This window comes from Durio zibethinus, chromosome 7 (assembly GCF_047325235.1).
Source record: "Durio zibethinus cultivar Kanyao isolate XHJ-2024 chromosome 7, ASM4732523v1, whole genome shotgun sequence".
Taxonomy (NCBI): Eukaryota; Viridiplantae; Streptophyta; class Magnoliopsida; order Malvales; family Malvaceae; genus Durio; species Durio zibethinus.
Window position 1 is genome coordinate 27,250,149 of NC_143168.1, and position 15,569 is coordinate 27,265,717.

Here is a 15,569-nt window from a genome sequence, read left to right on the forward strand (position 1 = left end):
TGGTTAATAGCTAATACAACATTTTCTAGTTAGGATTGGATGACCCAAGATTCTACTTTTATGGTCTTATGTTTATTTCTCATTTTACTCAAAATTATTCAAAGGATATGGCCAATTGCAAGCAACCATGAAACCAATGGTTAAATAACAATTGAAAATGAAAAATATTGAACCTACGATTAAGCAATATATTTTGTGTGAAAATTGCTGCAGCCACCATTTTTTGTCAAAAGTTGTATGAACACTTGTGTTCTAGAATGGATTCTTTTCATTGTCATCTGAATCCCAAGTCAAAGGTAAGAATTCTTGCTTTGGGGGCAAAAATGCAGCTTTGCTGTTGTTATTTCCTTCTTTCTTCCTTGTGAGGACTGGTATATGCCCAAGTGGATAACATGTTAAACAGCTTTGACATCTTAAAAATTATACCACAACAATGGATATGCTTCTAGCCTTCTACATTCTAATCTAAATCTTAAACAGTTGTTGACAGATTCAAGGAAATCCTTACACAGTTGTTGAAAGCAAAGTTCTTTTCATCCTAAATTAAAAAGAAAAGGCATAATTAAAGAGTTTTGGAATCTTAATATTTAAAAAAAAATATTATAATTTAATGATGTAAATAATTATAAATGTAAAATTTGAGTTTTTAATATGTTAAATGTCATTTTTTAAAGGTATATATTAAAATTTTGAATTATTTGTTAATTTTGTTTTGAATTACGTTTTTAATTAAATTTTATAATTTAAAATACGATGTGATAATATAATATAAAAATAATATAAATAAAATATATAAAAATAATATGATTTAAAATTTTAATAAAAATTATAAATAAATTTAATAAAATTTTAAAAATATATTTTATATTTTTTATATCAATATAAATTATGATATATAATTTTTATATAAAATATTATATAAATATTCATAATGATATGAATTGTTAGGTTTATCTCTTACAATCAAATAAGTAAAGATTTTGAATTATTGAAAAATTGAACCAAGAAAAAAGAAATTAAAAAAGTCCTAGAAAATTACCCAAGAAAGAAGTTGTAAAAAATTGTTCATATTCGTTTCCAAAACTTATAATACAAGACATGACTTTGAACTTTGGATGATTGAAAACTTGGATAAACCATGAAAGACGAATGGAATCTCATCCCATTAACAAATATAAGACCAAAAAAAAAAAAAAAAAACCCTCAACAAGCAAGCCTGCCATTATAAATAGGAGCAAAATCAAAACCTTGCACTCCATTTTAAGCCAGAACCAAAATCCCACATTTACAACTGTATTTCCCATTGATTTCCACACAAAAAATCTTCCAAGAATTAGAAAAACAATGCAAGCGAACAACCATAACCAGCAGCATCGCAACAGGCTGTTACCGAAACGCATAATCCTAGTCCGACACGGTGAGTCGGAAGGCAACTTAGACACCTCGGCCTACTCCACAACCCCCGACCACAAGATCTCCTTAACGGAACAGGGCCGTGCCCAAGCCTGCCTGGCGGGTTCCCATCTCCGGGACCTCGTCTCCAGCCACGGGTCTTTCCCTGATTGGCGGGTCTACTTCTACGTCTCTCCTTACGAGCGCACCCGATCCACTCTGCGGGAGATCGGGAAATCATTTTCCAAGAAAAGGGTGATTGGTGTAAGGGAAGAGTGTAGGATCAGAGAACAGGACTTTGGGAATTTTCAGGTGGAGGAAAGGATGAAAGTTATAAAGGAAACGAGAGAAAAGTTTGGAAGGTTCTTTTATAGGTTCCCTGAAGGTGAATCTGCTGCTGATGTTTTTGATCGTGTTTCAAGTAAGTTCTTCTTCTTCATCTTGAGTTTTCTTTTCTTATTTTTTTTTATATAAAATTTGCATTTTTTATGTAAATTTTACTTCTTTTTTATGTAAACTTTGCATTTTGGTTAAAGGGTCCTTAGGGAATTAAGTTTCTATTGAAAGAGTTGTGATTTGGAAATGGGAAATTGAATGGTTGTAAAAAGTCGAACTTTTGAAGAAGTTTTCTTTTTGGTTGAATTTCTAAGTTAATAGAAGCAATGCAGGTGCAGATAAGTAGGATTTTTTTTTTTTTTGGTTACTTTAGTTAGTTGATTTGAATTGGTTCTAGTGACTATTTAAAGTAGTTTAGTAAGTTGAACTCGGGTTTAGCCTAGTTGGTACATGCAGTCATCTCTTTTTGTGGCATTCGGCAAGTCTAGAGTTCAAGCTACGATCTCCATTCTACCAAAAAAGAGTAGTTTAGTAAGTTGATGCTCGATGATGACATTGAAAGTTTTTTCATTGATTGTGAAAGCAAGAAGAAAAGGAAAATAAACGACTAGGAACTAGGAAGGAGAGCCTAAAATAAATTGCTTTTTTTTTTTCCTCTTGGCTGCATCTCTTTGTATTTTTGTTATTGTTGGAAATAAATGCTTTGGAAATGGTTTAGATAATGGCTTGTTTTGAAACCTTGAAAAGCAAAGTACTTCCAAGTAAAAATTGGGTTCTGTTTTGAATATGGTAAAACAGAAGAAAGATTAAAGGACTGTTAAACTGAATATACAAAACTCTGTTTTATTGCTTCCTTGACTGTGTATGAGCATAGATTTCTTTGATATATGTATGTTTTTCTGATCTTAACAAATCTCTGCTCTAAATTGGCGTCTTCAAAATGCTAATCGAATGTTGGAAATAAGTCAAGACAGTTTTTTTCCTCTAAAGTATTACATTAGGATCCATTTTAGTAAAAGTTTTCTATATGGATAATATTCTGGTGGCAGGACATGCTAAAATACTAGATAATTTTTCTTGATGAGTGATTTTAATTTGTCATATGTTGGTTCTGCGTGACTAATGAGAGTAACTTTGTGGAAATCATTTGCTAAAATGGTTGGTTGGAGGGCTTGGTTTGCCATTTCATCCATGTAGAACTTGAGTGAGTTAACTATAATATGTCACTGGCTTTGAAAGGCTTCAAGTTAGGGAAGTAGGATTGAACCAGATGTGAGTCTGACTTTTCAAATGGATTATGATGGTTTAGCACTTGTATCTACTGGAAACAAATCTGTGGCTTTGAATTATTGTGGTTTGTATATAATCGTTCTTGTTCTTTTATCTTAGAGAACAGCCTTAATAATCAAATGGTTTTGATATGTAGTTTGGATCACTAGAATCTTAATTGAAAAAAAAAAAAATCTTGAAATTTGCAGGTTTTCTTGAATCTCTTTGGAGAGACATAGACTTGAATAGGCTTCACAATGAACCTACTCAAGACTTGAATCTCATAATAATCTCACATGGTCTAGCCTCCCGGGTATTTCTAATGAAGTGGTTCAAGTGGACAGTTGAACAATTTGAGCACTTGAATAATCCTGGCAATTGTGAGATCCGAGTTATGGAGTTGGGACATGGTGGTGAATATAGCTTAGCAATCAATCATACAGATGAAGAGTTGCTAGAATGGGGACTCTCTCCTGAAATGATACAAGACCAGAAATGGCGAATCAGTGGCAACAGGGCTGATTGGAATGATCAATGTAGCTGGTATCTTAGTTCATTTTTCGACCTCCAATTGGACTCAGATGACGATGTCAAAAACTTTGATATTGACTCATATGACGATGCCAAACAAAATGGTGTAGATACTGATTCTTAAAATTAAAAAGTTGTGTTATGATAATATCTATTGGAAAGTTCATTTATATAGATAGATATTCAACCATTTGATATATCATATGTTCAAATAGTATATGGTTTTTCTCATTCTTGTTTTTGGCATGGAGAATGTAATCATTCAACCCTCACAGATATGTACAAGGAACAAAGCAGAAGGTAAATTTTAGTTAGACTCCAAGCTGCTAGAATTCATGTAGGAATTCTCATCTAGTTTAGAACCCACCTTTTTAATCGATTTCAAAGGTTTTGGTTCATCTATTTCTTGGTCAAATGAACCCATTTTTTCTGTTCTTTTCTTCGCTTTACTTTTCTTCCTCCTTGCTGTTAAAGTTATCTCATCTAATGTGTCATTTGTGCTAACCATTTTCTTTGGTGGTTGAGCTTGAGGTCCAATTGTAGACACTGCTGCTTTCTCTTCCTTAGATGGTGCAGAAGAAATGTTAGTATCACCCATTTCTTGAACTTCCTTTTGATTGTGTGCTGGATCTGGCTCTATTTCGGCTTGCAAACTTGCATCTTTGGGTGGTGTTTCTTGAGCCATGGGGTGTGTTGCTTGGTCAGCCATGGAGCTGGAAATTGATGCAGCGCTGGAGGAAGGTAACTGAGTTGAAGACTGATGGGAACCATGGCCTAAAGTAACAGTTTTCATGGCATATGTTGATACACATTTCATGATGAAGTTGTAGAGCCTGTGGTAAAGGCCGACAAAGCTTTGATCCATTTGTGGAATATATCTATGAAAGAGTATATGATTATTTTAGAATCTGATCTGCCAATGGAAATGGAGGGAAGGTTAAATCATTTCATGGATGCTTTACTTGGAAGCAAGGGAAAACCACTTGGGAGAGATACTTTTCTTTTCTTAATGGACTTCCCAAGTTCTAAACCCCAAGTGTTTGTCTTTCCTATTGGCTATTGCTTCTACATAAAGCATGCATCCAGCAATCTGAAACACTAGATGATGATACACGAAAATGAAATGGTTTAACATTTTAGCATAAACCAAAAATATGTTTGGTATTCGATGGATCGACGCAAGTAATCCTGATTGATGCAAATGATTTAAGAGGAATATAAGAAGTGGAATTAAGATTACAAATAAGAACAAAGCCATGATTGATGCAAGTTATAATCCTGGAATATAATACTGAATTAGTTCTTCCTCTTCACCTTGGGAGAAAGATGATATATTGTTGGACAGGCATTTGATTTGTCCATAAGAACAAGAAGGATTGTATGAGGAGAGAAATTAGACAGACAGGACACTAAGCTGTAAACTACTACTCATTCATTTCATTTAGTCTTTAAAGAAATTGCTCCCTGAAATTTGTGTCTATCAAAATGGATGGTACATGCAGTATAAGGATTGCATAAATTACAACATGCCCAGCAAACAAAATTGGGTAAGAGTAAATTATTCATCATCAGCATCACAAATATCAGTCTGCAGTCAATAATAGCTGTCTCACACTTTAAATTGCCCACAGAGACGCCAGTAAGCTCCAGGATGAAAGAGAGACTTCACAAATACCAAGATAGCATGGACAAGAACCTGTTAACACAGGCAAGAATTATAAGCAAAACTGAAGCCGAGGAGGCCACACTTTAAAACATAATCATGGTACCAATAGTGATATGCTTCAAAAATTTCCCCCAGCAACAACTGCACCTTTTGAATCATATGCTTCAAATTTCTGCCAAAACAACAGAGACATTGTCCAGGTCAACCCATGATCATACTTGTATCTATTACAGGAAATTAACAAGTGGTCTTATAAAATTATTGCTGCGGCATCAATAACATAGGATAAATTTCATCTAATAAACAACAAAATATTAATTCTCAATCATGGTCAGGTATGGCTGCAATCTTGCAAAAGCAGCATACCGAGTATGGATATCATCAAAGTATGGGATGACTGTGTTATGCTTTAAATAGGTTCATCAATATGCATGTGTATCAACATGTGTGTAACCAAACAAAGAAGTGGAGGAAGTTGAAGTAGAATCAGTATACCTCCTTAGTCAGGAACTGAAAGAGTAAGTTGTATGAATGCTTTATTAATGTCATTCTTATCAACAGCAATCTGTAATATAGAATCACCAGAAGCCTTTAGTTAAAATAAAGACAAGGTGATACTGATAATCGATTTCCTTTATTTCCATTGAAGCATCTTTATGGTACAAAAAAAAAAAAAAGACGAAAATCCGCCATATTACAACCTTATCTAAATGGTCCCATTCCATTGGTTGTAACTAAATTCATTTATAATATACAATACATCCATACAACTAACAGAGCCTTTTCTGACCACAATGCACCAATAATAAAAAATTGGATACACCTAAATCAACTGCTGCAGCAATTTTTGTAGTTGATGGCAATTGAAAATAATCAAACTGAGAAACTATTTATGACATTTCTTTCTACGAAACACACATTGCAAGCATGGGTCAGCGGCGTTTGTCTGGTTATCGTGATCCAAGTATTTTTATTTAGTTCACAGAAAAGTAGGATTTCAAATACGATACGGGGACAAGCAACACCTTAAAAGAAATAATAAGTTGGATACTAACCATTCGGGCTCACAAAGTTTGTATATTAACAATAGGTTCAACTACCTCTCACTAAACCTTACTCCAGAGAGATTATCTTTGCTTAATTTCATTCTTGAGTGGCTATCAGAAATCAAACAAAGTATCTATCAGAAGTCAAACAAAGTATCATGTAAGATTTAAGTATAAATTAGAAAGCAAGATGATGTTTGTAGCCTAACTAACACATAAAAAACTGGTAAAGAGAAAAATCTTAGAGAAGCAATAAGAGTGACAGCATGTAGAAGGAATAGAACAATACAGAGAACATATTCTCCATAACTGCTTTCGATAATTTTGTGAAGACATGACATTTTCTTCAAATCTACTTGAACAGCCCTCGTGGAATGATGTTTTGATAATTAAATTTGCACAACTTTACAAAAATAGACTCTTACTATTTTATATTGGGGAATAGGAAAAACAATTAATCTAACATCTTCAACAAATCAAAAAATTGAAAAATTTTCATGCTTGTTGATTCTTCAGATTCCTGAAGTTTCATCAGCTGCACCAGTGGGTGAACCAGGCACAAATGGAACAAAACCCCTTCCACCAAAAACTGGCCTCATGAATCTGTCATCAAATTTTCTCCACAAGTAATGGACTGTCCAAGTTGGGTGAGTCATTAGCAACCTTAAACTACTTCTCCTTGGGGCTGCTGGTCGATTCTCTCCCAACTCACTTGGTTCATCATTTTCAAGGAACAGAATTCTTAAGTCATCTAGGCTGGGAATATCAGTTGCATCTGAAATATTTGGTTTTGAATGTCGTAGTAGCACTGCTTCGATCAATGGTTTCGTTATGGAACCAAAGGCCTGTTCCAGAACAAGAATTCTATATCAATGTTCCTAACAGGACAAGTTCAATATGTTGCAGAAATAGGATTTGAAGTTACCACGGTACTAAACAGGACAACAATTATGGTAGAGGTGATCATTAGTGCTGTATCCTCTGTATCCGTATCCTCAGAGTTTGAGAACTGCAATGGAGTCTTTCTGAACTTAATATCAACAAAGAAAGAAGCAATGTAAACCAAAATCAGGATCTGGCAATTTACCTGGTTGTAAGACAGTGCGATAGTAACTGCACCTCTCATGAGGCCTGCCCACCACATTATAAACTGAGAATGCAAAGAGTTAGAAAAGTTTGGTTTAGAACTGTTTGACATTAGCTAAATGCTTGGATGGTTGTAATTATCACCTGTTGTCGAAACTCAATCTTTGAACTGTCTCGGTTTTTAATACAATTAATGAAATTTGCCAAGGGGTATACAAACGCTGCCCTCCCAACCAATACCAATGCTAACAGTGTTGAACTAACAGCAACTGAAGTTCCTGCACTGAATCGAGAATATGATGATGCAAGTTAGAACCATAAGTTATTCTTGCTGCTCAATCAAACGACTAATTTGCTCAAAGGATACATCAGAAAGAAAATAACCTTGCACTGCTGGCTTTCCATTTGTCAATATCCAAGGCATCCATGCCTACATATAGGAATATAAATGTTTCTGCAATGAATGAAATAGTTGCAAATGCATGCCTGAAATCGTCAACCAGTATGAAGAATAACATGTCAAAGGAAATCCATCAAACTCATTCATAGATATGCATGGCATCAACATCTATTTGTAGCATTTTAATGGTGATATCTTTGACAACTAGAACCACTGGCCAGAGGGTAATATTAAGTTGCAGAAATTAATCACTTGGTAGAAAATTAGTTTTAAGGTGACAGATCATCGTAAATTGCAGTCAAACATGTTCTTTGAACTCCTTAGATATTGATCAATTAACCAGATTTGGTGACTGTTATGCTCAAAGATGCATATATTTTCAAATAACAGGAGAGAAAACAAAAGGAGAATGCTCATACTTTGTTGTTATCCTCGAACTTTCAGTAACATTATGCCAAGTGTAGTGTGACATGACAATGCCACAGAAGAAAACTGTCAGAATTCCACTGAGACTCAGTAGCTGCAAGAAGAAAATAAATTTATTCACTTGAGAAATCGACTGCAAAGTCACCAAAACATCTCTAATGTTGGTTTTAAATCCAAATTCCAGACTTCTTTCCTGTTTCAAATTCATTGTGATTTTTTCTTCCTACAAAAGAAGAAGAAAATGAAATGGAACTAAGAAATAATTTTGAGATTCTCTTATTTGTACCTCAGCCAGCATATATGATAAATATGCCATGATCATCATGAGTGCAACTTCCCGGTCTGTTGAATGCCTATGTTTTAAGAACAGAAAGGAAATTATAACATTGCTCATGAATTGTCTAGAACAATTATTACTAACAAATGCTTCGACAATTGGCCAAAAGAGGGCATCCATACCTTCCAAAGTAGAGTGTTTTTATGATAAAAGCACTTAAAAGACCAGCCTGAAACATCAGCATTGAACAATTTAGCATTTATTGAAGGCTTATGAAGCCCTCAAACTTCAAATTTAGCATGAAATAAGATAAAATTGTGAGTCTGATTCGGCTTTCTGACTCTAGCTAATGCTCAAAGCCTTAAGCAGGGAAAATTTGGACTTAGAAAAGAAGTAAAATTTTTGCATAAATACACACTGGACCGGAACATTTGTTAAGGTCATTTGTCAGAATAACAATAAAGAAAGAAAACTTGTTCCTGACTGGAAGAAATAAGAAAATTCAAGGGATGGACTTAGCCTAGAGTTGTGACTATAAGAGAATGCAAAAAAACCCATCCCCATAGGCCATATCCAAAAGTTAAAGGAAGAAAGCCAAAGCATGTTCATCAAAAAATCTTTCAGTAAGCGAACCAAACAGATGTGATGACTTACTACTATACCAAGAATGGTACTGGAGAAGAAGAGGTAAAGAAAGGTCCCCAAGAGTTTCAAGGATATTGTGGCATCGATGTTGCTGAAATCAATTGATTGAACTGAATTGAAAAGCACAATAGAAGTAGCATCATTCACTACTCCCTCCCCAAATACAACACTGTAGAGGAAGGGCGTTTCATCTTGATTGAGAACCTTTTACACAAGAAACAATCCCATGCGTTAGTGTCATAACAAATTTATATTTATATTAATAGTAGCAGAAGTTTATCGAATTTACCTGCAATGTACACACTGAATCAGTTGCTGACAATATGGCACCAATAGCTGCATTAGGAAACTGAAACTGTCAGTGTTGGAGAATCAAGATGCAGGCAGCATAGGTATCGCAAATTTGTTATATTAATGTCACCTAAGTAATCTTGAGTACTCAGGGATGTCACACCAATTCTCTTGAACAGCAAAAGGGCACCTGCAATGTTCCCAGCAAATATTAACCAAGTTAGGACCATGTTTCTAGAGCATATCAGATAACAGAATTAGTCATTAAAGCTTCAAATATGTATCAACTATGTTGAATTTCAGGATTAACAATCAAAATTTCCCAAGTTTGTAGTAAAGAGAATAGTAGATCTTACCTAGTGATATGAGGCAGAATGAAATTACTGTACCGAATATTCCAAACATCAATATTATTGTGAAATTCTTGAAGAACTGCTTTTTCTTGACCTGGAATCTGCAGCCAAATTTCATTTCCAATCTTCATTTATGGAACTTTATTTTCCCGGAAACTTATTGAAACAATGTATTAAGCACAAAAAATCTGGATCCCATCTCCCAGGTTCAATTAACATAAACCCCAAAACACTTGTTTTGAAGCAATCAAATCTTCTCTTCAACCAATCAAATTCACATAGAAATGATCAGAGAAAACCATACCCAGCATTGAAAATTATTGGAGGAAGCAAATAAAGGAAGAACAAGTCCTCACTAAACACTAGAATCCGGGAACTATTGCCTTTACTCACTAACAATACCACAGCTCCAGCACACAACCCCTACATCCAAACCACAGAGAAATCAATCACAATTCTAACACCAAAACAATGACCAAAATCCAAGATGAAAAACAACTTGACATACCAAAAGAAGAGCTGTGATAGACTCATTAGCCCACCGGTTCTCTTCGAGCAGATGCCCTATGATGATACAAGCACAAAGAAGTGAAAAAAAGACAGTAAGTGCAATGATGGTGCTAGTACTAAGAAAATCTGATGAACTTTGGGTTGTTGAAAGATGTGACAAAGCTTCAAAGTTGGACATATTTGAGGGTCTGTAAATGAAATTTGCATTCACAAAAAAAAAGTTGGTTTTTTGAAGAGATTGGAGCAAAAGGTTAAAGGTTTTTTATGAAACTACTGTTTCAAGAAGACAACAAAAACAACTGATGTTTTGCGAAGGTTAAGGATTCATACGAGTTTTAAAGCTACAGTTGGAGGGAAGACTGGTAGGTGCTTGGGGGATTTTGTTGTGCATTATCAGCATGGTTCTATAATCCTACATCTGCCAAATGGCTCAATAAAACTCTGCCACGTCAAAATGTAAATTACTTGAGGAAAAATAAATAATGGGTTCTTTTTGGAATAAGAAAATAGTCAAAAGTGGACCAATTGACCTTTCATATGTTGGGTTCATGTTAAGGATTCAGCGGAGGGGAATAGCTGAATAACTTGACTCTACCCACAGGAGATTATTACTCACCAAAGGGTGTGTGTGGTTGATACGGCTGTTAGCTGGCGCCGTTGGAAATTTTCATTTCTTTAAAACTCTTTCTTGAATTTGAATAATAATAAAAAAAAACAAGGAAAATGTGATCCACTGATTCAAGCTAATCTCTTTATTGAATTAAAAAAAGAAAAAAAGAAAAATGAGGATCCATTGACTCATGCTTATCGTGGATGATGGAGAAAATAATTGTATCGTATTATCCTTGAACTTTTAAAAATTCAATGATAAAATAGTTTGATAATCAATAAAAAAAGGTATGATGAGAATTCATCAGATGATTTAAATAAAATAACGTAGCCATTTACATTCATGCATGTTAGCAGCAGAAATTAAAGCTTAAAGGCTAAAAGTCAGGGCTCCTTTTGCAATGATTGAATCATAGTTAATCAGTTCTTTTAAATTAATAATGTTGGATAATCAACCACCGGACAAAAAGATCTGCGATATATGTTATAGTTTCAATGCCATATATGTAATGTAACATAAAGTTGTAAATTGGACGGATTGTTTTTAAAATTTTTATTAAAAAATTTTTTTTTCGAATTTGATTTGCTTCAAATTAAATATTTTTAAGATTGGATCATTTTAAAATATTTTATCGTGTAAAGAAAAAGTGAAAGTGAACACCAAATAATAAGAATGTCAAAAAGCTAAAGTGATGATTGAGATTATATTTATGAATGGCAATGATCAATATACATACAAACATACATACATACATATATATATATATATATATATTTCCCTTATGTATCACAAAACAAGAAGGCGAGCCTTGGAGCAATGGTCTTTGTGACCGGTAGATTACAGATTTGAATCCTGAAAACAGTCTCTCTACAAAAATGTAAAGAAAAAGCTGCGTACCCTCACAAGTGGGGAGCCTTGTGCACTGGGTGCAACAGGCTAAGTTAAAATTGCATAAAGCTGATTTTCTCTAGTGTTACCTAGTGATAGTGCTAACTTGAATCTGAATAAAAATTTCCTTTCATAACAACTTGTGATTTGGACATGGGATTCAATAATATTTTTCGCCACCATTTTTGTGAGGAAAAGGATATAGAAAATACATAGGAAATGACCCTTTATGTTGTCATGACTTGGGGAATTACCCAATAATGCAAAAGAGCTTTCTGCATGTTGATTTTGGCAGATAATTCTCATTATAGCTAGAAGAAAGATAGTGGTTCACTCAAAACTACTTATATATTCATGTTCTCAAGGACAATGCTTTGCCCAAACCGATGTCTTTCCTATGGTGGTTTTGTCCGTGACCGTGAAAGATTGTTGGGGTGGAGAACATGAGTTTTTTAGGTACTGATTCTTCAGTAGATGTTAAGGGTTGATGTTAAGCAAGACATAGGGCTGCCCACATGAAGACTAGAAATGAATCGAGAATTGTCAATTAAACAGAAAAGGACAAAAAAGGCTGATGAATCTCTTATATGAAGTCTATGTTAAGATAATGACCACAGATCAATTCCTAAACCAATCTGTTTCTTGTACAAATTGGATACGCAACTCAACAAACCTGCCAAATAAGTTGTTGTGCAAAGGGCTACAGAACTGTCAATGAGATTGCTGCAGAACGTAGCTTCACTCCATCATCATCCCACTTGGACTGTGGAGCAGTTGCTCCAGCAATAATAGCCTGCATCAAATGAGAATGATAAATATATATGATTTTTTGCATCAAAATCTCTAGTAAAAACTGAATTCCTGAAATTTAAGTTGACAGATCTGAGTATCAATACAGGACACCCTGATGTCGGGTAAAAAACAATCAACCTTCAGCTTAACCCTTCATGCACCATCTTAAGGCAATCTACCACGATTTATATTGGCTTATCTTTTGGCAAGAGAAGAACCTTTGGGTCATAATTATGGAAATAATAACAGTCATACTAACAATCAAGAGTATTCAAAAACATACCTTTCCACTGTTAACAGTGGCCACTAGTGCAATGTGTTGTTCATCTCTTCCAAATTCATAGAAATAGTAAGTCCTGACATGAATCAAGCGTGTCAGTATCATACAACAGACTATGAGACAAAGCACATTTGACATCAAATTCAGACACACATGCTTTAAATAACTTTTCTTCTTTATATTCCTTATCCTTTGTAACTTTGTGGAGCAACAGACACGATGCTTATCTGTCATCTAAGGTGCATAGTTACAAAAGCTGAAACTCTTTTCTTTTCCTTTTCCATCTCGTTAAAAGTCTGAGAGACACTACCTTATAACAGTAGTGATGAAAAAATGTGAGCAGGAAAGAAGGGGATTAGCTTTTGCTTAAGTGTAATCTACATTCTGTTATTCGCTTGATTGCTTTTACTTACTGAAAAAAAAAGAAATTATAGTATTTTTTTAAGTAATTGGATTAATTATCCATAGTTTACAATAGTCTTGAATGCTTGAAGCTATAACTTACTTGAAACCTTCATCTTCCTTTATTTTTATGGTTCGGGCATTGAAAAGAGTTGCTCCACCTGCCATCGCATCATTACTAGAATTCAAGACCAATAGTAAAGATGACAGAAGTCAAGAAGAAAGCTAGTGGTCATTTATTCCAACATGATAATTCATAGACAGAAATTATAACTTTTACGGAACCTAAATCAACCCGGGATGAAGATTTTAGATATAGCCAACCTGGTACAAATATTTTAGCTGCCTCCTTTATGGAACCCAAATCAGTAATATCTTGGGCCTGCTCAAGTAGGAATAGATCATATTAGTTCTCTGGAGAGCTGATAGCAAAATATTCCAAATAGATGAAACAGATCATATTAGTTCTATAATTCTACAAGATATGATTCAATATCATTTCGAACTCATTCTATATGGCATTCATTAATTATAGTCAACCATGGCAGAAATCCTAATATTACAACAACTAACATATGCTCTTGGAGCTAGTCTATTTCTAATAAGAAGCTTCATGAAACAAACCTCTAGGAAGGTGATTTTGAGTTGATTGGTTGGGCGAATGACAACGCTCAAAACCTCGGATCTGCGCGTATGCCAAAATGACAGAAATCAAATACAAACTGAAAATATGAGAAGTCTCAATAAACTAAACTTTTCTGTGCATGCTTCATCCATAATTATTAAATTAATCTTAGGGAGCATAAGCTTCTGCATATCTGATCATACAGAAAACACATATGAACAAAACATCAAAGAAAAGGGAAGGAAACTTGGTATAAAGCTGAATATATACCCATCAGTAGTTGCAAATCGTGCTGCAAAAGTTCTAGGCTTTGCTTTGTCCCCGTACAGGGATGCTCCAGCATTAAAATCCTACAGATATTGAGCAATTGACTAAGTTTATCAACAAAACTCTATCACCTTTAAAAATATTGGTCATAATTCAGTTTTAAATCCAATATTATCTTCCATAAACAACAAAGGGTTTAGGTAAATGAGTGTTGAACATCTATTTTTGCAGCTTAATGCCAGACCATAGCCAGAATATAAGAATGCAGTAGAGTTAGCCAGAATGAAGCATTAAATGGAAAAAACTATGCATCAAAACTAATGGCATGAATTGGACTATTGCTGTGAGCAAGAACTAGTTAAAAGGTTTTGGTAAATGAGTGTTGAACATCTATTTTTGCAGCTTAATGCCACAACATAGCCAGAATATAAGAATGCAGTAGAGTTAGCCAGAATGAAGCATTAAATTGAAAAAACTATGCATCAAAACTAATGGCATGAATTGGACTTTTGCTGTAAGCAAGAACTAGTCAAGTAGACTGTTAGCAATCAAAAGTATAAAATAAATGCATAGATTGGATTTCAATCATTATGTTTTGAAAACCCTAAACCAGACAAATTAAACAATAATGTCATTCCCTAATTCTTACTGAGACTACCTGGTTGATAGTAGATCAAATAAAGAGAACAAGCAACTAGAATTTGAGGCTAAATGCTTTTAGGGGTAATCAAGTACATTAAAATTCTGCATAAAGTTACAATTTACATGCAGCTGAAATTATCTGAGAATGGCAACATTGGCCAAAGAGAGGAAACTATAAAATTCAAAATTTTGCATATTGATAAACAGAAGGCAGCAAAATATAACTAAATGCAATTAATTAAAATGCCTGCTAAATAAAAGTTCATGATCCGTTGAATATATGTACCTCAGGCTCCATGATGTCCTCAAACTCAGGAGGAACCCTAATGGCAAAACCATCACCATAGAATTGGAACCAAGATTTGGTGTTTGCAATGTTTAAAGCTGGCTTAGAAGGTGTGGAGGTTTCGGCTAAAGATTGTGGAAGTGGGTTTTGTTGGGCCAAAAAATTGATGCAAACCGAAGTAGTATTAGTGATAAACTGTCTCTTAGTATTGAGAGTTTTAATGACGGTTGTTGGAACTGGAGTGATGAGAGAGTTAAGTTGGGGGCCTTGAGGAGGGTTTGGAGGGTGTAGAGACAAGAAGATAAGAAGGGCCATGAGCCTGAGGGAGGGAAGATAGAGTTCATGCCTCTTAATGGGACAAGTAGATAACGTGGGAGAGTTACTAGTTATGGTAGTTATGTCCCATGTTTTAATACCTATAGGAGGGCATTGTGGTCATTTTATGTAATTGAAAATAATATGTCTCAGAGAAGCCCTTGGGGATAGTCCTGACAAATCATGATTAGTCCAATATACCCTTGTTTATCTACGTGGCTGGTAGACATTATC

The 15,569-nt window shown here is 34.5% G+C and overlaps 4 protein-coding genes across 5 annotated transcripts; 1 reads left to right on the forward strand and 3 right to left on the reverse strand.

The window, feature by feature from the left end:
* Nucleotides 1-1,118: 1,118 nt before the first annotated feature.
* Nucleotides 1,119-4,435, forward strand: LOC111277268 (phosphoglycerate mutase-like protein AT74H). The gene is made up of 2 exons (XM_022863590.2): nucleotides 1,119-1,813; nucleotides 3,207-4,435. The coding sequence occupies exons 1-2, from the start codon at nucleotides 1,150-1,152 to the stop codon at nucleotides 3,650-3,652; spliced, it is 1,110 nt and encodes a 369-aa protein (XP_022719325.2). The 5' UTR covers nucleotides 1,119-1,149; the 3' UTR covers nucleotides 3,653-4,435.
* On the reverse strand, nucleotides 3,836-4,393 carry LOC149518285 (uncharacterized). The gene has a single exon (XM_089764100.1). The coding sequence runs from the start codon at nucleotides 4,391-4,393 to the stop codon at nucleotides 3,836-3,838; it is 558 nt and encodes a 185-aa protein (XP_089620226.1).
* Nucleotides 4,436-6,509: 2,074 nt separating the features above from the next.
* Nucleotides 6,510-10,537, reverse strand: LOC111277267 (sodium/hydrogen exchanger 1-like). Its single transcript, XM_022863588.2, has 14 exons — nucleotides 10,227-10,537; nucleotides 10,023-10,141; nucleotides 9,722-9,819; nucleotides 9,496-9,555; nucleotides 9,364-9,410; nucleotides 9,084-9,278; nucleotides 8,612-8,658; nucleotides 8,439-8,505; nucleotides 8,146-8,246; nucleotides 7,711-7,812; nucleotides 7,471-7,609; nucleotides 7,328-7,390; nucleotides 7,166-7,249; nucleotides 6,510-7,085 (listed from the first exon to the last, which is right to left on the reverse strand). Exons 1-14 carry the CDS (start codon nucleotides 10,404-10,406, stop codon nucleotides 6,753-6,755), a joined length of 1,635 nt encoding a protein of 544 aa, XP_022719323.1. The 5' UTR covers nucleotides 10,407-10,537; the 3' UTR covers nucleotides 6,510-6,752.
* Nucleotides 10,538-11,646: 1,109 nt separating this feature from the next.
* Nucleotides 11,647-15,478, reverse strand: LOC111277271 (tagatose-6-phosphate ketose/aldose isomerase, putative (Mog1/PsbP/DUF1795-like photosystem II reaction center PsbP family protein)). 2 transcript variants are annotated; one of them, XM_089764099.1, is made up of 8 exons: nucleotides 15,021-15,478; nucleotides 14,096-14,175; nucleotides 13,825-13,885; nucleotides 13,525-13,582; nucleotides 13,304-13,361; nucleotides 12,802-12,874; nucleotides 12,400-12,519; nucleotides 11,647-12,233 (listed from the first exon to the last, which is right to left on the reverse strand). In XM_089764099.1, exons 1-7 carry the CDS (start codon nucleotides 15,333-15,335, stop codon nucleotides 12,427-12,429), a joined length of 738 nt encoding a protein of 245 aa, XP_089620225.1. In that variant the 5' UTR covers nucleotides 15,336-15,478; the 3' UTR covers nucleotides 11,647-12,233; nucleotides 12,400-12,426. The 2 variants fall into 2 exon arrangements, with proteins under 2 accessions (XP_089620225.1, XP_089620223.1); XM_089764097.1 differs by having other exon boundaries at nucleotides 11,647-12,248.
* Between the last annotated feature and the right edge of the window lie 91 nt (nucleotides 15,479-15,569).